The sequence below is a fragment of the Galleria mellonella genome, unplaced genomic scaffold, assembly GCF_026898425.1.
Source record: "Galleria mellonella isolate WM207_F2 unplaced genomic scaffold, CSIRO_AGI_GalMel_v1 utg35, whole genome shotgun sequence".
NCBI classification, from domain to species: Eukaryota; Metazoa; Arthropoda; class Insecta; order Lepidoptera; family Pyralidae; genus Galleria; species Galleria mellonella.
In genome coordinates this window covers 5,680,053-5,706,396 of record NW_026442082.1, presented here as the reverse complement: position 1 = coordinate 5,706,396, position 26,344 = coordinate 5,680,053, and the positions used below count along the sequence as shown (strand labels likewise).

The window sequence follows — 26,344 nt, the reverse complement described above, 5'->3', positions numbered from 1 at the left end:
TTAACGGAACTTGCAAAAGCGAAGTTGCTTTCGGGCCATTGTTTCAATGATAAAGTTAGCAGAAGTACATAGCAAGAGTTCGAGAATGTAAAAGTTAAGCTTGATTTTCATCAGAATGAAATGTGAGTTGGGCAAATAGTTATCAGAATGCTCCCCTTTCCTCCATTGTAATAGGTTCTATATTATAAGAACAGTAGTTGAGAGTGTCCCGATAATAAAAATTTCCTTTTAAACAACAACAGGAAGAGAATTCTTGATTTATTTTGCTAGAATGTAGGGTAGTTTTAGATGAAAGTGGTTTACACTTCCTATATACATTCTGACTCTGTGTCAGCGTGCAAATTATTAAAAATATGATAAATTTACGTATATTCTACATTATATTTCTTTTCATTAGTCATATTAATACATACGTAATTAATTACAGTAAATAGAAAAAAAGCCTAAGAGCAAAAGTACCGATTACATCTCCAGTATAGGTTGTTAAGTATATTTGTTTTTTTTTTTTTTTTTTTTAGTAAAATATTCGTTAATGATATAAAAACAATATGGTATAAAAACCATATACAGTTAAGTAGATATTCTTTATTGTTTCCTCCAAAAGATTACAATAGTAAACTTATTATAGATATAAACAATTACAAGAAATGATCACAATGAGAAAACAATGGGCGACCTTATTGCTAAAAGCGATCTCTTCCAGGCAACCTTTGGTTGGAGAGGAGTAATATATTAATAATTATATATAGTAATATTAGTATGCACAATGAACCAACAAATTAGAGTCAAAACTACTATTTATTTTGTGACTAAATATACCCATTGACAAGTAAAGTTTTTATAAAAATACAATTTAACTGAAAAAATCTTACAAAATATCCATTACAGAACTGAGTGAGATTTTATTGAATTATTTTCCAACAACTAACTAATATCTCTCATGAAATGTATACTTTCATCAAAAATTTATTGTAATGTTAAAAAAAAAAAGAGAAACAAGGATAACAGAGGATCAAATAATAAAAACATATGTGGCAATAAATTATTTAGTGTTCCTACTACGACGTTGCTTTACTTTTCATATCCCATGGCTTATACATTTTTTAAGTCAACAATACTTTTAATGTGAAACCATAAGGAATGGCGAATCGAAAATTTGATAATGTTACATGATATAACATTTATTCTAGCATACTTTTTATATTTTACTTTTCTTTTTAAAAGTAAAAAATATAAGAGGTTTATGTTATATTCAGACACTTAGCAATCAATATATATACTTAGCAAATTGATATAGATTTTTTAAATCTTCGTCTTTTATATATATATAAATGTGAAGTGAAATAGCGAATCCATAATTGGGTAATATTATATAAAATGGCATTTATTCGGGCATATTTTTGATCTCTTTTAAATTGTATTATTCCATTCTTTTGTGTTCTATTGTTCTTATTAAAAGTACAAAAATGTTAAATTTCTTAAATTTTTATTTTAATAATTATAAATCATTAATATATATAATTATAGATATATTAATATAAACTAATATTAAATAAAGCACAAAAAAGAATTATGAGTTTGTTATGTAATGTTTGTTTCTATGTACATTTTTATTTAGTGTCCATCTTAAAAGGTGATAAGACTTCTTATGTTTAAGAACAAGCAGACTTGTAGTTGTATTTCACAAAAATATTAAAATTTAAACAATCGTTTCTTAAATTATTATAAAATAGGTAATGTCTATAACAAAATGTGCATTAAAAATATGAACAATGTGCGTAGGTTACGGTAACAATTTACTACTAGGTTACTTATTTATTTTCTGCCCTTATAATATAAAAACTATAACATATCAGATCTTTTTAAAATTTATGTAAATTAAAATTAAATATTAATACTAATTTACTTAAATTTTAAACTTAAATTTGAATATTTGTACTTAAATTTGTTTGGGGAATATAAATTAGAGTTACGATTGAGTTTCTACTAGCATGCTATATAAAAAAAAGTAGGAAAAATATACAAAAACTTTAAAAAAGTCTATTTCAAAAATTGATATATGTACATAATAAAAATCGACTGTTTTGTTTGTTGATCTGTTGGCTTAACTAATTCGAAAAACAATAACTGGCTCGAATCAGATAGTTAAAAATGCTTTTTTATTTAACTTTGTTCGTGATTGTATTATTGGATTCTGTAAATATAAATTCATCCATTAGTATTTTGCAAATACGGATGACAGATTACATGGGTTGAAATCGACGGCGTAATCTCGTTATGGCTGATAGACAGTAAACATTTATGTGAAAAAATTTGCTTTATGTAAATATTAGTTATGTCATTTATAAATTAAAATAAAAACTGATGTATTAAATATTAAATTATGTAATTTATCATCCGATTTCAATGTAAATTCTCAATTCAGATTTTTTTAATGTTTGTTACTTTATAACTCCGTTAATTGTAAACAGATTTGGAATATTATTTTGTTTATCTGAAAGGATGTACTTGCAGATTAATTCGGTAGTTTAGTTTTTAACTCAAAATAACTGGTTTAGCCATAATTGAAGTTGGTATTTTTCTGTGGAAAACAATCTTATACTTGAATGAAAAAGAGCCTTTAACTCTGAACATTTTTGGAAAAATATAAAAAAAAAGTTGAAACTACTAATAGGGCACATTTGTATATCAACTTAATTATTTCGTTTTTACATTGTATAAAACGATTTTTTGTTTCAATATTAAGTTACTTTCAATTAAATAACTTACTAGTTTTAATGCTAACAATAGTTAATTTATTTAAATTTGATTTACTTATTTGTTAACTAGCTGACCCGACGAACATCGTATCATTACAACGCCATCTATTAAAAATAATCTGAAGTAATGATACCCATAAAAAACCTATTTTTAATATTTCGATTTTTCAGATAACTTCAGAGTTTTACAATTTTTTTTAAACCACCCCTGTATTATAAAAAATTAAAAAAGAAATATTTAAATAAATCGGTTAAGTCGTTTTTAAGTATTAGCGAAACTGATGAACAGCAATTAATTGAGCATATTAAAAATCTACGACAAAAGACTATACCAGTATACAAAGTTAAAAATATAAGAGAGTACATACATAGTAGCTAGATTAATAAAATATAAACTTCTAAAACAGAAATTAATAATTTTATCGGGGGAAATTAGGAGTCGGAACGGATAAAATCACGTAAATTTATAAAAATAAAAATTATAACAATGAATATAAATTATAACATGACAACTTCTATTTAAAATTATTATTTTTATTATCACAGTGTCACATGACAATTGGTAAATTTAATTTAAATATGTATTTATTTATTTGTTATAAAAATATTTGTTTATTAAAAAAAACACGCCTAAATGTTACCAAATCAGTTTTTGACATTCAGTGCTCCACTTAGTTGTAAATGATCTATGACTAAGTAGATATTATTGTTTGCAAAGTTGAAGTGGAAGGTAGGTAAATTGACAGCAAGTGTTGCCAGCTAGCCGGCTCTCCCAATACGGGTTTCCAATACACCAATATTTTTGTGAAATACTACATAATAGTTCTAAGTACAACAATAGAGATATGATTATTACAGTAAAAGTTCTTTTTTCGCGGTGTATATGTTCCGTAAATATATCACGAATACAGAAACCGTGAATATAGAAAGCAGAATCACTTATATAGCGGCAATGACATTTGACAATATACTTTAAGAATAGTTATAATAAGGTCCGTTTTACTTTCTTTTTTAATCTATATTACAAAGGATACTTAATCCTTTTTATTAATTAGCATAAATTAGATCCGTGAATACAAAAATCTTAAACCGCGAATATAGGAATTAGGTTGCAATGTCTCAATCCATGAATAGTGAAAACGTGAATAAAGGAAGTGTGAATAAGGAGCTTTTACTGTATTGTAAAATATTACAAATATATTAATGCTGTTTTCAATTTGTTCCTAGCTAAATAAAGACCAATTTATCAATCATGATTTTACGGTTTTATTTATAGAACTTCCTTGATTGAGAACTATTTATAATTACATCTCTGTCTCTCTTTTCATTTAAGAGTTTACGCTTGTCGGTGTAACTAATTCATGCATTTTCTTCCAACAAGCTTTATTCCAGGCCATATCTTTGACTTCCCTATACGACGTGACACCTAGTGTTTCCTTTATCTGTCCCATTTAGTTATTCCTCGCTTTTCACCTCACTCTTTTACCCTTTATTTTTTTATTATGCTCTTTTAAAAATCGTCGTGTCGTATAAGGTGACCTAGCATTTTGTCTATTCTATTCTCTATTGTTTTTATTAATGCCCTTTCTTTTTTTATTCTTTTCTACGTACCTTTATAAAATATTACAGCAGGATTGCCATATAAGATAGTGCTTGGGTGATATTAATGAAACAAGTTACTGGTTTATTTTATATATCAGTTAATAACAATTAAGTTATTCATAGTACTGGTAAGTGTATCATTGAAGAATAAATAAACTAGGAGGGTAAACTTAATCCTTACTAATATAATAAATAGGAAAGTAAATATATTCGTTTGATAACTTTTGGTGCCTAAAAACTCAACAATTTTTTTTTAATAGGTGATAATGGAATGGTAATTCTGCCTGCGCTATACACTGGCGGTGCACTGGTGAGAGATGATACGTGAGGATGAAAGCAGGTCAATTAGCTTATATTATTAGCTCATAGTGTCAAATTCATAATGAATTAACCAAGATGGTTTCCAGGGAGAACAGCGTGGAGGTCAACCTGACTAATAATCACTTTACTCCCCTCATGAAGTTTAATATTTACGTAAGGTAAGCTCGCCTTTGTACATTACATTTAAAATTAATTGTTCTTAACATTATGTTTGTATACAATAAAGAATAAATAAAAAAATAAGCTTTGAGATGGACCAGTTCGTAATTTACTTTACGTCCTGGTCAAATTTTATACATCGGTTTTATATACCGGTTACACGGACGAATTCGTGGGTGAAAACTATAGTCTATAATGTTTTCAAACAACTTCAAGCAGAAGGAGGTTTTCAATTAGTTCGTATTTTTTTGTGTTGGTTACCTCTTCACTCTATCAGTTCTAAACCGATTTCGAAGATTGTTTTATTAAATTGTTTAAAAATATATCCTATTTATAGATTGGTCCCATATTTTTCTTTGAATAGGATATATTTCTAGATTGGGTCCCATATTTTTCTTTTCAAAATCGGTTCAGTAGTTTAATTTTTAAATCAAATTTGATTTTGTCACAACTGAAGTTGGTTTATTTATTTATTCATTAGTACAAATATGTGAACATGGCGGACTTAATGCTAAAAGCATACTCTCCCAGTCAACCAGTTCATAGGGAAGTGTCAGAATACTCGAATACGGTACTAGTAATTATTGATATACATACATATTAAAATTATATATGTAAACGAATAAATATACATAAATAACAAATATACTTACACATATATGACATATACTATATTATACACGAAATTGAGAATAATATAAAGTACTTACTGCTCGGATAAAGTAAAAAAGTGAGCATGAACGTTTTTTTTTTTTTTGTGGGACACAATCTTTCATTGATTTTTGAACTGAGGAACACCTACATAGTTAATATATATTACATATATATGGTTACATTATAATATTATTGAAGAAAAACCATTAAGAACGGAAATATATTTGAGATATGCTCTTGAATATGATGATACCTTTCTGTTACACGTCTCATAAAGGAACCGCTATAACTTACGCACGAAATATAATAAATACATTTATTTTATATATTTAAGAAATGTTGATAATCTGTCAAGTTTGTATGCTTAGTTCATTTATCAACTTCATAATATATCATCTAATATATATATATATATATATATATATATATATATATATATATATATATATATATATATATATATATATATATATATATATATATATATATATATATATATATATATATATGTTGATCAAATTGTGTTCTACAAAGAAAAAAAAACTTTCAAAAAACTTTAATTTTGTTAAAACCATTTATTTTGAATTCAAAACCAAACCACTAAACCAAATTTGATCATATTTGTATAGGGCTAATCTGTAAGAATACTCTTTCAAATAAAAAAAAGTTTACAACTAGTTTACATCTGACGGAGTTATAAGGTACCAATAGGTAAAAGTAAAATAAAAAAAAATCATGCAACCGAATTGAGAACGCCATTATTTTTGAAGTCAGTTTTTTCTAAAAGATGATAATGGAATGGTATCCCCGCCTGCGCTAACGGTATACGCTGGCGGAGCACCAATGAGGGATCATAAGTAAGAACGAAAAGGCAGGTCAGTTAGCCCATCGTGATAAATACACCTGGAATTCATCACGACAGTTTCCAGAGGGGACCACGTGGAAGTCGAGCTGATAAGGTATATCGCTAGCAATGGGACTTATAGTCCATATTATTAAGAATCCCCCCCCCCCCCTCTTTTTGAAGTCGGTTGAAATCACAAATATAACTTGTTAAATACTAAGTCATTATTCTTGCACATTGTACGACGCGATCGAAAGGTCAAGGTCATTGGCGTATGTAAATCCTTTAACTTATGGGTAGGGAACCCACAATACAAATTCTACTCTCACTTACCCCACGAAGACCCATGTCCTCCGCATTGGACATTTTATTACTTTAGGTAATAAATCTCAATAGATTTATGAAAGGTCCTTAATACGCTACGTAGGTAAATGTTGTTATTTTATTACTGAAAAATCGCTTACCTTCCCCGAAAACTTGGCATATAGCTGACTGGCTAACTAATCTTCAAAGAGTTAGAAAACAGTATTTTGCTATTTTTAGGAGAATTCCTAAAATGTTAAATTAGTTAAAAACCACAATTTGTTCACGTGAATTAAAGATTCACCTACAAGCCTATATTGGCAAATTTATCCTGACCTGTCACGGCGGGGCACCAGTGAGTTTTCAAGAGAAATCGTGTGGAGGTCTACCTGATATTGTTAGTGTCGGGGCTATTAGACCCCATTACTAATAATCCCTCCCTTCCCTTCCCATCAAATGGGTCTTATTTTTTTATAATAGAAGATAATGTAATGGTAACAATGGACTGGACAAATCATGAGGCCGTCAAAAAATATATGGAGCCAAGATTTAATTGAATGGTATCCGCGTGATGAGAAAGGAAACCGAGGTAGACCTACAAAAAGTTGGGAAGATGATTTGCCCAAAGGCTGGAGACAAGCAAGGAATCGTTACCAATGGCGAAATATGGTGGAGGCCTATGTTCAAGGACAACATGAAAAATAAGATTTTTTTATACCACAGAGGTGGCAAACAAGCAGACGGCCCACCTAATGGTAAGCGGTTACCGTAGCCTATGAACGCCTGCAATATCAGAGGTATTACGCGCGCGTTGCCGACCCTGAAGAAACCTCTTTACCCCCCTTTTGAAGAACCCCATGCTGTAGTTTTTTGGGAAAACCTCGGCAGGGAACTCATTGCTGATGTCATCATTCATTATTTATATAAATGTATAATTTAAAAAAATCTGTAATTCAGAAATAAAGGCTTTTTTTATTTATTTTATTTATTTAACGCTGCCTGCGATATCGGTATACGCTGGCGGGGCACCAGTGAGAAATGATAGAGAAGTATAAAGTCAAGTCAATTGGCCCATCATCACTAATGCAAGAGATAATCACGATGGTTTCCAGGTGGAACCACGCGGAGGTTGACCTGATATTCTTGGAAATGGCTTATGAATACCATTACTTCCTCTCCCATCAGTTGAATCATCAGCATGTTGGCCAGTCTAATTGAATAAAAAGTGTCTTTAACCATGATATTCTTAGTTTTCCGTAGCACTGTGAACCATAAGAGAAGAGAAGAGAAGAAAGAAGCGTGAAGACAAACACGGTGTCGGCTTTAGAATCAGTACGCTTTGTCGTCACTTAGGCGTGAGTTCACAAAACGAACTGATTCTTTAGTCGACGTGTGTTCACATCATCGGGGAGGCTTCGCTACGACTGGTTCATCACCATCGTTTCAGCCGTTCTATTCACTGCTAAATATAGGCCTCCCCCATAGGCTGCAATAAGGAAAGGGCTGGTTAGTTGATTAGAAATATTTTGTTTAATTCCGCTACCATTAGCATACGTGTGACTGCCAACACTCGAAGATTGACTACTTTTATTGTTACCAGCAGTTCTGCACACTTCCAGATCAGCTATCAATCTCCGAGTGCCATTTCGTCCACGCACGTTTTGCAACACGTGTTTCGTCTATACACGAGGTATCTTCAGACATATTTAATAGGTCGCTGCTCGAAGCCTAGTGCCAGCTGTTGGGCGCCCAACTTGTGAGACAGACTAGACTATGCTCCACTACGAGAGAAAATTAGATTTAGACAAATTACATGTTTATATAACTTATACAATATATTGAAACCTTCAAGAAAACAGGATATTCCTTCTCAAAAGCAATTGCAATTTCTTTGACGCTGCGGTGCCTATGGGCGGCTGTAATCAGGTAAGCCGCATGCTATATTATAAAAAAAGATCATATCATCTCACTTTTTTTACGCGATTTTTGAAAAATAGAGAGAAATTAAATATGCGATTACGTATGTACGTTCAGATGAACAGTTCTACATTTTCTTTTCTGTATTAATTGGTATTATTTCCGTATTGAGTATTAAGTTAGTCCCTAAGTATATATCTAGTTACTTCTGTTTATTGAAGAACAAAATCCTGCTTGTCGTGGAGATTAAAAATTAGAATAATGGGATTAGGCAGTAAATTGAACAATCAGTATTAAATTTGTAATAATCAAAATTGGCATTTTTTGTTAAGAAATGTAAAATTTGTTGCCATGTGGTCCCGGTATAGAATGGACTACTCTTTCCTTTCCCGCGGGTGTCGTAAGAGGCAACTAAGGGAGCTTAATAATAGAGGGACGGGCGTCACTCTTAAAACTTCACAAAAACCTAACTGCGGTTGCCAATCCGCCTGTCGAGCGTGACAATAACTAGCAAAACTTTCAATTATGGGGAGGCCTATGTTTAGCAGTGGACAGTTAACGGTTGATCAATGTAAAATTTATTTATTCAGAAGTATATTTTGTAAAAATAAAAATTGTTATATCTAATCCAGCCATAAGTTCTGTTACAAATGAAAGTGCATTTTTTTTTTAATGAAATGATGTAAAATTTATATCGACATATTTATTAAAGTCTCAGTATAAAATAAAATATATATTATATTCGAAATGGCCATCTTTAGCTTTTATACAGGCCTTTAATCTGTCTGGCCACGAGCTTATGGATTTACGCACTGTTTCCAAGGAAAATTTCGCCACTGCTTGCTCCAAAGGTTTTTAAGAGACTCAATGTCGCCATGTCATTTAGAGCAGGCCATGTCCTCTAAAACTGACCATAATTTGAAGTTTGAGATCCTTAAAAGGTTGAGATTTGAGCTAGACGAGGGCCAGTCTTCAGCTCTTACAAAATCCGGAACGTTAGTTTCAAGTCAGGTTTGAGTAGTTTGTTCTTTGTGACCAGGTGCAGAGTTCTGCTGGAAAGTCCACGGTATATTTTTAAAAAGTGTATTGCTGAGAGGTTTCACAATATGATCCAAAACTGTATTTTGATATACTTTGGCTGAAATTTTCACTCCTTTTTACCAAAATGTAGTATAGTAATCTCCTTGATAAGACACGCCCCACCAAACCATCACTCATTCAGGACGATGACCACGTTGTACCTTTCCGACTACTTGAGCAGCTTCTTTAGAACTATGAGCGTTACAGTGTAAACTGTACACTTTATCATTTTGCTTATTGTAGTGTTCTTTAATCGTGAAAATTTTACATCGGTAAAAATAATATTTCTGTGCCTTTCACTTGCGTATCACCTGCGTAACAGAAGGCGTTTTGATCGATCTACTCTCTTTAATTATAAAGATTGATTTAGGGGATGTTCTGTATATCGACGACAAGCACCGAGCTTCAGGTCTTGTTTTATAATACGTGACAGAGTCCTAGCGGGAATCTTCATTTCTCGCGGTAATATTTTTTGCCTTCTAATGGCATTTCGGCGAATTCTTATTTTAATAGCATTAACAGGCTTTGTTGTTCTAACAACACACGGCGGCCCCGATCTTTTCTGGTTTTTGACAGAGAAAGTGTTGTTGTATCTGTTGATAGTACGATATACGAAGATACAGCTGATACCAAGCCTTTGAAGTGTCTGGAATATGACTGACGGCTCCATACCCATTTTGTTCAAGGCGATCACTGCAATCCACCCCATTCCATATTATAATTTAATAAAGAACACGAAGAAATATGTAAAATGGCGCGGAATCTAAAGAAGTCTTTAAAATAATAAACGTGTTCCAAATTCAAAATTATTAAAAAGTTTAAATAAAGAAAAAAATATATGTAACAGTATTTACGGCTAGACTAGTTATTAATATATAATTATAATTTTGTTCCAAATCCACTACTAGGTAATTTTAAACCGTTAATAAATAATTAAAGTACGCTGGAGGGTGAAAATTGCAGCGACAGCCGGCACCGACTGTGATGGGCTTAATGAGCGGAATAAGCGGAATGAGGCAAACATGGCGCCGCGGTTTGAGGGCTCCGCTTTGTATAGGTATGTTCCGGTAGTAAATGTCAAATGTTTTTTTTACAACACAAGAAGCAAAGGAGCATGCGGCTCACCTGATGGTAAGTGACTATCGCCGCCAATGATCACACGAAACACCAACGGCAGTGCAGGTGTGCTGCCGGCCTTTTAAAAAGGAATATGCTCTTTTCTTGAAGGTTATGACGTCGTATCGGTTCAGAAATACTGCTGCTGGAAATTGATTCCAAAGAGTTCTTAGTGAATATTAATATTTATTATTTATTTTAAACTAATCGACCCGACAAATGTATTATCCTCTATCACCACACACCGGGTTAATTTTCTTCCAAATTTCATCAAAATAAGTTGAGCTGTTTTAATTAGTATCAACAAATATATTAACATGACACGAAATATCTGAATGTACAGCTAGGAACAGTCGGCATATTAAAAGATTTTTTTTCATTTTTTTTAAGTCAACTTACTTATCTATATTACTAGATTTTACCCGAGACTTCGTCTGCGATATGTAAACTTTCCAGGATAAAAGTAGTTTATATCCTTCTTCGTCCTTTCTAGTATGTGTTTGCCAAATTTTATAGTGATATGTGAAACCGTTAAGGCGCTTTAAAGTAACAAACAAAACTTACTGTAATATTTATAATAATAATAATGAATCATGGACTATACGCATATACGTATAACTATACGCATGGGGGATATTATGGGCGAAAGAGTATACTCTCTTATGTCCATGGTACTGCTCATGTCTATAGGCGACCGTTATCACTTTCCATCAGGTAAGCTGTCAGCTTGTTTGCCATTCTAAGTTCCATAAAAACAATATAATAAAAAACATTTTATTGTACACAAATGAGATGTATAAAAGGAGTATTTATACAGAATGTGCATATACAAAAGGCGGCCTTATCGCTAAAAGCAATCTCTTACAGACAACCTGGCATAAATAATGGATAAGTACAGAGAGAAAGGTAGATGGCGCTAGTCAGACACAGTAAAAACAAAAAAACCACATAAAATGTACATTGTTCTAAATATAATTTATATAAAAACAAAACTAAATTATATAAACATACATATATAATATAAATAATAATACATAAATATACTAAATAGATCAAAGTAAATAACAGGTGATAAAAATCAAGGCAAATTAGAGAGGTAATGAGATTTTACCTATCACTGGGATATTCTTTATTGCCCTTATAAATTACAAAGATAAGATAATTAAAAATATTGCGAGCAAGGTTAAACTTATCTCTGAGAGAGATTTTTCCTAAACAATCTAATACATTGATAAAAGACGTAATTGTCAGCGGTAGTTATTTTTCACATTTTTCTCTCCATAATTACATTCTTCAGACTTCAACGAATGATTGAAAATAAAAATTAGCCGAATAAGTCCAGCCCTTCTCGAGTTTTAAACTTAGCAACGTATTTAGTATAAGTCTTTATTTTGTCAGTAATTGCCACGCTGGGCAGGCGGATTGGCAACCGCAGTTAGACTTTGGAATTGTTTTAAGACGGACGCTGCTGTCCAACCCTCGCCCTCCCTTAGTCGCCTCTTACGACACCCATGGGAAAGAAAGGGGTGGCCTATTCTATGCCGGGACTTAATACCGGGACTAATGGGGTCAATACTCCTCGGTACTTACAGAACATAATTAATCCTTTGAATTACTTAAAACATAAAAACTTACTCAATTAATTAATATAGGTACATAGTACTTATGTTACTGATATTACAAACGGAGGATAGAGGGGATGGATAGGTTGATGCATTTTAATTAATACTGAGTGATAACAAGCGTAAGGTAATACCTGTTGTGTACCTGGCATTCGTAACAACAGACGGTAAAATAAATTAAAAGCTTAAGTTCTTTGATGGCTGTGAGTTAAATATCAAGTTATCCTTAAGGTTTTCATAATGAAGCAATTTTTATACAATTCTTAATGGAAATAAACAGACGGTCTAATGTAGCAACTGTTATCTCTTTTTTTTTCATTTAAAAGTTTCCTCTTGTCGGTGCAATTGATTCATGCATCTTCCTCCAGCCAGCTCTATCCCAGGCCATATCCTTTATCTCCGTATACGACATGACGCCTAATATTTCTTTTATCTGTCCCATGTAGTTATTCCTCGGTCTTCCTCTTCCTTTTTTGCCTTCTATCTTTCCTTCTGTTATCTATTGATTACATAATGGTAGATACAGCTTAGTTTTTTTTTATTCAACTTATAATGGCAAACAAGCTGACGGCCCCCCTGATGGAAAGTGGTAACCGTCGCCTATACACATGAGCAGTACCATGGACATAACAGAGTATATATACTCTTTCGCTCACGATACCCCCATGCGTTGCCATTTCTGAGGACTCAGGTATTATTCCTCTGTACCCTGTAAATTCACTGCCATATCCCACCCATCAAACCGAAACACAGCCATGCAAACACAACTGCTTTACAATAGTGAGGGATTGATACTTTTAACTGATAATATTCCACGTAATAGTAACTTCGTGTAACTATCGAATGGAAATATTACGTTAAATAGAGAAACGACGTTTCAGAATCGACCCCAATAGGTTATATAACCAAGCAATTACATATATACACAGTGATATCTCTCTATTCAGTGCCCTAAAGCGACGTTTATCTGATTTCCGTAACTGAATCTCAATGGGGCGAGACAAAACGATGCTGTCCGTTAAGTGATACTGTGCAGATCAGATTGGGTATCAGTTGGGAAGTTAACTAGAAATGTTAGAGGGAAACGACGTTTCGGTTATTTCTTGTAAATACTCATTTAATTCTGAAGGGTTGCGTTTCTTTGTTTCGTTTATTTGTATAACTTATAAAGGGTGTGTATGGACAGTTTTCTTTTTTAGCAAACTTTGAAAAATAAAAGTATACCTGGTAAAAAAATTTAAGTATACGAAATTGAAACATTTTTTTTTATACAATTTAGAATGGCAAACAAGCTGACGGCCCACCTGATGGAAAGTAGTAACCATCGCCTATAGATATGAGCAGTACCATGGACATAACAGAGTATACTGTTTCGTCCATGATACCACCCATGCGTTGCCATTCCTGAGGACTCAGGTGTTATTCCTCTGCACCCAGTAAATTCACGCTATATCCCACCCTTCAAAACGATTGGCAACCGCAGTTAGGCTTTGGTTATGTTTTAAAAGGGTCGCTGCTGTTCATCCCCCGTCTTCTCTTAGTCGCCTCTTAACAGCCACAAGAAAAGAAGGGGTGGCCTATTCTATGCCGGGACCACATGGTACATTATTTGGCTAGTCAACTAGAATCAAATTACTGAACTTAAATTAATATCTCAGATAATATAAAGGTTACGTTTTATCTAAACTTTGACATTTCTGTTTATTCACAAAATGGTACTAGTTAAATCAGTTTTTAATGTTGTTAAAAAATCGCACGCCGACATAGAGACAGAATGTATACGGCAAACGTAAACCTGTTTCATCTAAAAATTACATACATTCTAGCAAAATAAATTCATTTCATTTCATTTCTGAATAGTTTTCAGTGTATTTTTTTTATACAACTTAGAATGGCAAATAAGCTGACGGTCCACCTGATGGAAAGGGGTAACCGTAGCCTATAGACATGAGCAGTACCATGGACATAACAGAGTATACTGTTTCGCCCATGATACCACCCATGCGTTGCCATTCCTGAGGACTCAGGTGTTATTCATCTGTACCCAGTAAATTCACGCAGAATAAAGTACTCATATTTGAGGTAACTATAAATCACTTTCGAACTTACTTAACTTTAGGGACAAAAATTTAATAAACCTTATAAATTAGAAACCATGAGTCACGGGATCTGCATAGTGGGCAAGACTTGTGGAGATTTTAATGAAAAAAGTTAGAATTTATACATGAAATGCCTTGTTGAGGCTTCATAAATCTCGCCAGCATTTGGATTCAGAAGCGACAGATTATTTTTCAAACAAAACTTTCTGGCACTAGTTGGGTGGACGGTAAGGGCAGAGAGAGGGGCGGAGAGGGGAGGGAATTGTAGTTTACCAGTAGACACTTCTTATTAATACTACTTTATTATTTACAATATAAGACACTAAATGATATTGCACCTTATTACAATCACGTATTGATTCATATTTGGACTTTTACGGATGAAATTGTCTTTAGTTTTTTTTTTTTACATTTCTTGCCACAAGCGAGAATTCATGCTTGACCGTGATACAGTTAAACGCGTGGAGGTCGACCTGATAGGGTGTATTGCTAGCAATGGGACTAACAGTCCACATTACTAACAATGCCTTCCCCTTTAAAAATATAAGAGACCTAATTACCTATCCGTGCGAAGCCGGGGCAGTTCGCTAGTACTGCAATCAAAGGACACGTATATCCTAGGTCTTCTATCCCTTTAGCTGATATCAGAACACCTATCAGGACCGTCATCCCTCAAGCCAGCTGGAATGACACGTCAAGATAACAGACATAAAAACCCCCAATATTTATTTGCACAGGGCAGGATATGCCTGTTAAGGAACTAAAACTTAATGGAACGGACATTTTAAAACAGCAATAATAATGAACGGCGTTTATTTATCAGAGGGAGACTTTGTACAAAAGTCATTTGGTTGGACACCTCTGTCCCATTCGTGTTTCTACCGAGAAGTAGTTGTGTTTACATGGCTGTGTTTCGGTTTGAAGGGTGGGATATGGTAGTGAATTTACAAGGTACAGAGGAATAACACCTGAGTCCTCAGGAATGGCAACGCATAGGGGTATCATGGGCGAAACAGTATACTCTGTTATTTTCATAGTACTGCTCATGTCTATAGGCGACGGTTACCACTATCCATCAGGAGGGCAGTCAGCTTGTTTGTCATTTTAAGTTTTAATAAAAAAAATCTCAAATATTTCCTATATAGAGTCGTGGTTACAATTTTATTATTTTAGTGTTTACATTATCGATTTATATGTTCGCTCTTCCACCAAACTCTATTGCTATCAACATCACATAGCTTGTCGATCCACTGTAAATAACTATTCCATTAAATCCTATTCCGTGATTGTTATAGTCGACTCGAAAAATCGTGGTTCCGGGCCTGACTGATAGTCAGTTTTACCTTGTGACGAATTGGCCTATTTTCTACGTGACAACCATTAACGTGCAACATTAAACTCTTTCGCTAAGTGTATAAGGGCGAAATTTCCAGTTCGCCATCTAGCAACATATAAAACTACCGAGATGAAGAGAAGGATTTTTGGTTGAACAATAATAAAAATGGAATTTCTGATACAATGCACTGATCAGGGACGCTATGAACATATTCCGAAATTGTCTCTATTTCTTCGGTGTAATGAGCGTAAAGAATTTATTGCGATATATTTTATATATATATAGATATAAATTGTTACGGGTTATTTTGCAAATAAGAGGAACATTTATTAGTTTAAATATATATAATAGATGAACTGATAAGTTAAATTCAATCACAACTTAAATTTATGTTGGACTAAAACTAATTTTGGGCGCCAGGACAGTTTTTATGTTGCTGCGGAACTCTGCTAAAACCAAACCACGGCTATTCTCAGGGATAATTAATATATATATATATATATATATATATATATATATATATATATATATATATATATATATATATATATATATATATATATATATATTTTTTTTTTACAACACAGGGGGCAAACGAGCACGCGGCTGGTAAGTGACTACCGCCGCCCATGATCACCCACAACACCAGCGGCATTGCAGGTGTGCATATAACTTCAGGATTCAATCAAGGGCATTTCCTTAGGCTACAACAATGAAGACACATCGCTATTAACTGTGATATTATGTCCATGTAACTATTAATTAGGTATATCAATTTGTAATTCTGAACTTACCCTTTCGGTATGTAATCATCTAAAATTACTTAAGATTGGAGAACTCGTTTAACAAAGATTTAATAATGCCGATAACATTTAAATACTGTTTCTGTACACTAGTATTATAATAACGAAACTCAATTAGGTCAGCTTAAACCACTTGATAACTTTCCTTATTCCACCTCTCCACACACGCCGTTTGCTGTCCCCATCTTATCTTTATGTACCTACATTTTATTGATGATACTGGCTGACCCCGTAAACGTTGTTTTACCACTTATTGCGAAATATAAAAATCACAATTAAAATACAGGGGTTGATCGTACAATGATGAAAATTTAAAGTTGTATGTATTTTTCAATGCTAAATTATAATAAAATAAAAATAAAAAAAAATTGTCAAAAAAATTAAAAAAAATGTTTTGGGGAGGGTCACCCTTATCATTGACGGGTATGAAAAATAGATGTTGGCCGATTCTCAGACCTACCCAATACGAGGTTTGTCCGGAAAGTACGTATAAAAGTTTTTTAAAAATTTTATTTTACAATTATTCAGGTAAATCAATTTTATCCCCTTCAAAGTACTCCCCCTGTGACATAATGCACTTGTGCCAACGCCGTTTCCACTGTGAGAAGGCTCCTTGAAAGTCCTCTGGTTGTAGGTTTCTCAGCTGCCCCGTCGTAGCTTTTTTTATCTCATTTATGTCCCCCAAATGCCGCCCCCGAAGTACCAATTTGGTTTTTGGGAACAAGAAGAAGTCACACGGGGCCAAATCCGGCGAATAGGGGGGTGTTCGGTCACCGTAATGGAATTTTTACTCAAAAACTCACGGACAACAAGAGAGGTGTGGGCAGGGGCATTGTCGTGGTGAAGAATCCAACGCCCCTCTCGCGCCAATTCTGGACGAACTCGTGCCACACGAGCTTTGAGGCGTCTGAGCACATCGACGTAGAATTTTCCATCAACTGTCTGGCCTGGAGGGACGAATTCTTGATGGACAATCCCCCGAACATCGAAAAAAACAATCAACATTGTCTTGACATTTGAGCGGGATTTTCTTGATTTTTTTGTTCGTGGTTCCCCGGATGTCTTCCACTCTTTGCTTTGGGATTTTAATTCGACATCAAATTCGTAAAACCAAGACTCATCTCCAGTGATGACTCGGTTCAAAAAGTCACCATTCTCTTCGGCTTCCAACCAGTCCTCACAGCAAGCAACTCTTCGTGATTTTTGATCCGGGGACAAAAGCTTGGGAACGATCTTGGCGCAAATTTTTTTCATTTGAAGTTCGTTTCTTAGAATTTCGTGGACCACGGTTTTGCCCAAATTAAGCTCTTCAGCCACCTGTCTGACCGTTAAACGACGGTCCCCATTAACACAAGTTCGAATTCTTTCCACGTTTTCGTCGGAATGTGAAGTGGAAGGACGTCCTGAACGTGGGTCATCTTGAACGCTTTCTCGGCCCTCTCTGAATCTTTTTAGCCACTTGTGGACGGTTGGTTCCTTCACAGCATCATCCCCATAAACTGTTCTGAGATCGGCAAAAATTTCACGGCCATTCTTGCCGAGTTTCGAGAGAAACTTGATTACGACGCGCTGCTCTTCAACGGAAGCGGGCTCCATGCCGACGGGGTTTCGTTAAGAGGTAACTTCACAGATGGCGTGACAAGCCAGTTCGCACCGCACGGCGGTCAGACCAGAACTGAAGCATTGTTAGGGACATAAGGAAGGGGTCCTGCGCTTACCTGGCCTCCCCACTCCTCTTTCTCGCATTCCAAAACACTTTTATACGAACCTTCCGGACAGACCTCGTATGCACACAAAATTTCATAAAAATCGACAAAGCCGTTTCGGAGGAGTTTGGTAACAAACACCGTGACACGAGAATTTTATATATAAGATTTATTATTCGACTCTGTGACTATACTATATTGACAGCTAAATATGTATGGGGTCAATAGATTTTTTTTTAATATTTGTTTAAGGGCTTTTACCTTCTTCAGGTATATCAGTCCTATTGTACCCTGAACTGATTTCTCAAACAAAAGTTTATCTACTTTCCCTAGACGCAGAAAGAGAAGAATTATGGTATTGTGTGGCACAATCATTAATTATTATTCTATCGTAATGTAATTTAATTCCCGTATGGTCCCGGCATAGAATAGGCCACCACTTCCTTTCCCGTGGGTGTCGTAAGAGGCGGCTTAGGGAGCGCGAGGGATAGACAGCAGCGTCTCTTAAAACATCTGTAAATCCCTTACTGCGGTTGCCAATCCGCTTGCCAAGCGTGGCAACTACTGGCAAAACCCCCTAAGGGGGAGACTTATGTTCAGCATTAAACAGTTAAAGCCTGATATGATGAATAATTTACCAGAGGGAGACTTTGTACAAAAGTAGATTGCTTGGGTATCTCTGTCCCATTCGCGTTTCAACCGTGAAGCAGTTGTGTTTGCATGGCTGTGTTTCGGTTTGAAGCGTGGGATATGGCGTAAATTTACTGGGTACAGAGGAATAACACCTGAGTCCTCAGGAATGGCAACGCATGGGCGAAACACTATACTCTGTTATGTCCATGGTACTGCTCATGTGTATAGGCGACGGTTACCACTTTCCATCAGGTGGGCCGTCAGCTTGTTTGCCATTCTAAGTTGTATAAAAAAAAATGTAATTTATCGGATTTTAATAAATGACAGGCATATAATGATTCTTTTTGTTTTTTGCAAAAAATATTCATTATTACATAGTAGTAGTAAGCATTTTTCAATTTTCTGCTTAGTTTAGTACAGTATTTCACCATTAATCATAATATCGTTGACGTATCTACGCTAAGATTAAATAAAGAACGATTCACACCAGGTAGCGAAAAGGTTCTCGATTCGGATGTATTTTATTTTTATGTTTGTTACCTCATAACTCCGTCAGTTGTTAATCGATTTCGAAAATCGATCTTCTTTTATTTGAAAAAATATACTTACAGATTTGAAAAAATATACAAAAAAAATGGTTTGTTAAAATTAAAGTATTTTTTTTTTTGTGGAAAATAATTTAGTAATTAACTTCGGCAATTAAAAAATCCTAAGACTTAAATGGATGTTAAAAATGAGAATGGATTACGGGATGAAACCAAAGTCAATAGCACACTTTGATGGCTGTATTTCACCAAAAACACATGGGTTGATAAATGTCGAAAAATGCCGAACACTAAATTGGCGCGCTCAGCTGTTGAGTTAGTATGGGGAACTCAAAAATTTTCTTATCTTCGAATTTTGGATTCACGAAATTTTAGTTTTATGTAACACATCGTATTTCGATTCATTTATTTATATAAAAAATATTAATATTTATGACATTGTACTTGAGCCTGGCAACACCGGCAAAGCCAATTTCGGCAGATTTATCTATTATTTTATTTTTTAAATTACTGATTTCTTTTTAAATTTCCGGTTAAAATTTTTAGTTCAACTAGTTTGCTCTAAATAAAATTTTCTAATTTTAACCATGCATTTAAATTGTGAACCCTTTTTCATTGTGATAGAGTTTATTTTTGTACATGACTGCTTTAAAAAGGAATACAGTCAGAGTTCATGTTGGTGGGTACTCGTATGTGAGTTTATTTGTTTCGCCATAATTCCTAAATGCCTGAACGGATTTGAATGTAAAGGCCATCGTAAGAATCTACACTCCTTACCTTACCTTTTTCCTAATGACACTAATATATATACCAAGAAATATAATAATTCTCTATAATATATTTGCGAATACCTGCTGCTGATTTTCACCATCGTACAACCCGCCATAAACTAAAATTTCATCCCAACCATCTGGACGAGTGGCGGTCCTCAACCGTTTGTTTTTCAAGGCACTTTCTCCCACGCACAACCATTCTTAGGAATCAACTTCCAGCAGCAGTATTTTCGAACCGATACGACAACATAACCTTTAAGAAAAGAACATATTCCTTTTTAAAAGGCCGGCAGCACACCTGCAATACCGTAGGTGTTGTGGGTGATCATGGGCGGCGGTAGTCACTTACCATCAGGTGAGCCGCATGCTCGTTTGCCCCCTGTGTTGCAAAAAAAAAGAATAAATTCTATTGCTATATTTAATATTTTTTAGTGTAAATCGATCTTTATCAGCACAAGTTTCAGTATCCGTGTCGTATAACTAGTAGTTACTATAAAAGTTAAATAATTTATAAGAATAATAATAGAAATACATGGTTAACTTGTTTGAAATGTAATGTGATAACAAACAAACAAACAATACATCAAAATATGTATATATATTAAGACATTTTTACACAAATAATAGTTACAAAGTCTTGGAGATGATACATCAATTAGTTTGTTATATTTTAAGTAAGTATCCCTGTGTTACCATATAAAATAATTACAATTTCTGTGTGATATTTTTTCTGTTAATTTTTTAATTTTTTTATGCAACTTTGAATAGCAAACAAGCTGACGGCTCACCTGATGGAAAGTGGTAACCGTCGCTTATAGACATGAACAGTACCATGGACGTAACAGAGTATACTGTTTCGCCCATGATACCTTCCATGCGTTGCCATTCCTGAGGCCTCAGGTGTTATTCCTCTGTACCCTGTAAATTTACTGCTATATCTCACTCTTCAAACCGAAACACAGCCATGTAAACACAACTTCTTTACGGTTGAAACACGAATGGGACAGAGGTACCCAAGCAATCGACTTTTGTACAAAGTCTCCCTCTGGTTGCGTGTTACGATGTTTTTATTACGTTGATCTAACTGACCTACCTTTTCATTCTCACCTATCATCCCTCACTGGTGCCTCGCCAGCGTATACCGTTAACGCAGGTGGAGTTACCATTTCATTATCATACATTAAAAAAGCTTATCTAATGGTAAATTGTCACTGTAACCTACAGACGCCTGCAACACTAAGAGTGTCATATGGACGTTGTCGTCCCTGAAGAAACCTTAATACTAGGCGTGAGTAATATGGAAACCGATCAAATATCTATTAATTAGGTTTCTTTGGACATTGATAGCGGATAAAAGGTCAACAACCATCTTAATATCGCCCGTATCGGTCGGATATCTATTTTCGAATATATTAAAAGTGTTATCCAACATTATTTTTTGCATAATAGACTTTTAACATATTCATTATTGGATCTTTATATAGATCCTCTCTTTTTCATTTAAGAGTTTCCTCTTGTCGTTGCAACTAATTCATGCATCTTCCTCCAGCCAGCTCTATCCCAGGCCATATTCTTTATCTCCCTATACGACATGACGCCTAGTGTTTCCTTTATCTGTCCCATGTAGTTATTCCTCGGTCTTCCTCTTTATATGGATACTGTAACTAAAATATTTAGATATTACTATATATATTAGTTATTTCTATCTAATACACTATTTTAGAATAATCCCATACTGTAGTCTCTAGGGAAAACCTCAGCAGGGAACTCATTCCACAGCCTGAACGTTCGTGGGAGAAAACTTCTCTGAAACTGTACTAACTAAATAATTAAATTAAATTAAATTTACAGTTATAATCATTGACAAGTTCTCTGTTATGGCTACTAATATTACTGGACCGACGCCTCAAGTAGATTATTCGAAGCTGCTCACATCTCCGAATTATTTCGGAGATAATATCGGCGCGAATCCGGTTTCTAGGCCGAAGAACGCTGAGTCTGGAAGGTAACTCGGACTTCAACAAATTATGGGGAAGGGGTGGTTTGTTTATTTACACACTAGTTGTGTCCCGCTAGTTCGTACGTGTTGTGAAACCTCTTTATATTGCGTTACTTTATTTTTCTGTCAATAACAAATAATATGAATTTTTCTTGATCTGGATTTTTTTTATTTTTTTTTAACTCATCATCTACTATATTTATTCACTTTTTTCCCGAAACCTATGTTTGTTATTATGTTAATCGGATTATTCACAATACGTGTGGGTTCCAGAAATAAGAAAAGCAATTAAATAAAACATATTTAAATAATGTATCAAGATAAAACATGCACCATGCATGATTTTAGGTTAGACCTTCAGGAATGCAGTAGTAGAAACTGTATTTAATTTAGTGTAGTTGTTTTTGCATGGTGTCGAAACAAACATACAGACAGACAAAATTTCTAAAAATAATAATGTTTTGGTATTTACAGGTCTTATTATTAAGAAAATAATTGCGCCGGTTAAGTAATAAAGATAAGTGGTCTTATCTCCAAACAATATCTTGGAAGAATCTTTGGGTGAAGGACATAAAAGAGATAACTTATTTATATAAATACTAACTAGTTCATTGATGTTGTAAGAGGCGACAAAAGAAACTTAATAGTCGAGGGATTGGCAGCAGCATCCCTCTTTAAACGTCACTGAAGCCTAACTGCGGTTGCCAACCTGTTTCCCAAGCATAATAACCCTTATGGGGGAGACCTATGTTCAGCCGTGGACAATTAACGACTACGATAAACAATTAACCCGGCAATTTTTGTATTGCCCCTCCCCCCCATCTACCGGATTCATTATTTCTTATGAGATACCTATCATACTCTAGTTAGTTTTTTGTTTATGAAATAAAAATCATTTAATTATTTTTCTATTTTCAATAGATTTACTACATCAAAGACGACAGTCAAAAAGCGTAAAAGAACCACTCCTGCTAGAATATACTTAGAAGAAGACTGTGATTACCTCGCACATTACTGCCTCAAAGCATATGAGTATGAATTTTATCAATATGTATACAACATAGAATAAGGGACTTCTCACACTTATTCAGCTCCATTCGCGTTTCGCTGAACGATTTTAGTCACATTTATATTGTTCTGCTTCTATCAAAAATAATGATGCCTCCTTACCTTTTAATTTTACTAATATAACCCCTTCAAACTATGACAGTTGTATGAACACAAATGCTTCATGGCAAAAACCTTAATAGCACAGAGGTAAACAAAATTTGTAAAAAGTGTTCCTCTAGTAAATTTTACCAGAGGAACACATACCTTTATTATACTAATTCATGACTACACCATATTATCCAATAGACTGTACTCAGCATATTATGAGTTGACATCTTCGACTTGAGATTTGCCTTATTCAGCACAAATAAGTGGATTGAATAAAGCAACCGTATCCTTGGCTCTCTGCCACATGTCTTTGGTAGTCAGGCGTCGAACACCGACGACTACAATGTTACATCGCTGGAATATTTAGTTGCAATCCCAAACGAGAGTGTCTAGCGTATTCTATGTTGGATCATTCGACAATGTAATTTAATATTAGTTGCCTAGATTATTATATAAATTAGTAGCAATCAAGGTATAGACGATAGAGAATAGATAAAGCAAAATACTAGGCCAGTTTGTACGACGTGACGATTTTTTAAAGAGCATAGTGGAAGGAAAAATAGAAGCAAAAGAGGAAAGGTAAAAACCGAGAAATAACTACATGGGACAGATAAAGGAAATACTAGGTGTCACGTCGCATAAGGAAGTCAATATCTTTGAGCTTTCTATACTACATGGCCTGGAAGAAATGATGGATGAAAATGTATAAATTAGTTGCACCGACAAGAGGTACATAACTCTTAAATAAAAAGAAAAAGAAAGTAGCAATTTGGTACAGTTTCGCACGGGTTTCGAAAACAATTTACAAGTATGTTATTACATCGAATCAAAGTGAAAGAATTTTTCAAATCCGTTAAGCAGGTTTTGTGTTTATTTATTTACAAGCAAGCCATCAAATTTTATCTCTTTATATTGCTAGTATAAAAAATCTTTGAATAGGTGCAAAGATATAAGAAATCTACACTAATATTATAAAGAGGAAAGGTTTGTATTTTTGTGTGTATGTTTGTAATGAATAAACTCATAAACTACTTCGCCGATTTCAAAAATTCTTTCACCATTAGAAAGCTATGTTCACCCTAAATAACATAGGCTATATTTAATGCTAGAAAAGATTAGGCATCCTTGCTAAAACTTTAGTAATGTAACTCAAGGTGTAAAAAAATGGTAAAAAATATATTTCGTCGCATGCGCTGCGGAACTATTGGTGATAGAACAAAAGTATGTTCTACAATATTGAAGGAAATATCAATTACTACAAAAAACTTCGCGTCCAACTATTATCGTTATGTCACAATAACTACTTTTTATAATGTTGTAAAAATGTCCACCCGTGCGAAGCCGGGACGGACCGACGAGTCGAATATAATTAATATTAGGGGCCTAAAAATTTCCTAAATTCTTTAGATTTTTAAACAGTTTTTCTTTTTATAATAATAATTGTAATTCGCCTCTGATTTGACTATTTTTTTTTCAGAACTGGTCAAGTGTGCGGTAGAACTTTATATTATGTTTACAGCACATTTGAAAATTATTGTATGCTGGATTACGTAAATTGCATGGAAAGATATGAAGGCAAGTATATCTTTTGTCTAAACTAAGATAAGTATATTAATCATTTGTTGTATTAACCGTTAATTGTCCATTGTTGAACATAGCCTCTCCCATTAGGGAGGTTTTTCCAGTAATTGCCACGATTGGCAGGCGGATTAGCAAACATAGTTAGGCTTTGGAGATGTTCTTAGAGAATGCTGCCCATCCCGAGGGAGGGAGAGGGCGAGCCCTCTTTTAGTTGCTTACAACATTCATGGGAAAGTAAGGGGTGGCCTATTCTATGCCTGGACTACATGGCAAATATATAGGTATCATTATCTTCCTACCCTTACCCCAATTATTATTTGGGGTCGGCGTAACATGGTTTTATCCATATTACTCAAGGATTTGGCTTATAATTTTACGACCGGCCGCCTGCCTGACCTCAACCCTCTTTGGGAATGCATTTATTGGTGGTTTCCGCCACCTACGGTATGGAGAAAAGGATTGAGGTAAAAAGGAAAAGAACGTTGGAAATGAGTAAAAGAAATTAGTAAATGAGAGGAATAAGGGACTTATGTGGGAAAGGAAAGGGGGGACACTGCAGTTACGGAAACGACTGGGACACTGCAGCTGCTCGGGAGGCCGGGGTCGCATACCCGTGTGTCCTTATTCTAGAATCGGACAGACTTCTAGAGAAGAACACCCCTGATCAAATATATAGGTATACTTATAAAAATACATAAACATACAAAACTACCAAATATATAAATCAAAAACTAAAGGCCAATCATCTGAAATACTGAATTGAAATGTCTGTATAAATGGTTTGCATTCTAGCTGCGATAATTAATCAGATGCCTTCGATTCTAAACGCTGAAAAGGGATTACATTTCACTAAACATGCTTCATTCGTTTGGGAGCTATAATGAAAATAGGTGTGCCGTTTAAGTGGATTTTAAATGTATTAAGAATCAAAATTTTATTTTTATGTATTATCTGTCTGTTGCACAGCACATTCTAAACTGATAAATTGATTAAAATGAAAATAAAAAATATTTATTTCATATCAAAATTGATACAATACATAGACCGTTGTTGTGACCTTCTAGTACTTAACATCACCTATATCAGAAGGTCACGCTCCTCCATAGCCATGAAAATACAAATCATAGTACCATAAAATTAAGATACTAACATTATATAGTAATAAGTGAGTATATCTAAACGCATGCATGCGTGCGTGCATGCGTGCATGAGTGCGTGCGTGCGTGCATGCGTGCGATCGTGCGCGCGTCCGTGCTTGCGTGCATGCGTGCGTGCGTGCGTGTGTGCGTGCGTTCATGCGTTCGTGCGTGCGTACGTGCGTGTGTGTGTGTGTG

The 26,344-nt window shown here is 34.3% G+C and overlaps 1 protein-coding gene across 1 annotated transcript; it reads left to right on the top strand.

Moving 5' to 3' along the window:
- The first annotated feature begins 9,426 nt into the window (after nucleotides 1-9,426).
- LOC116412834 (uncharacterized) lies at nucleotides 9,427-25,030 on the top strand. Its single transcript, XM_052896824.1, has 4 exons — nucleotides 9,427-9,565; nucleotides 22,124-22,277; nucleotides 23,193-23,303; nucleotides 24,907-25,030. Exons 1-4 carry the CDS (start codon nucleotides 9,427-9,429, stop codon nucleotides 25,028-25,030), a joined length of 528 nt encoding a protein of 175 aa, XP_052752784.1.
- Nucleotides 25,031-26,344: the final 1,314 nt, after the last annotated feature.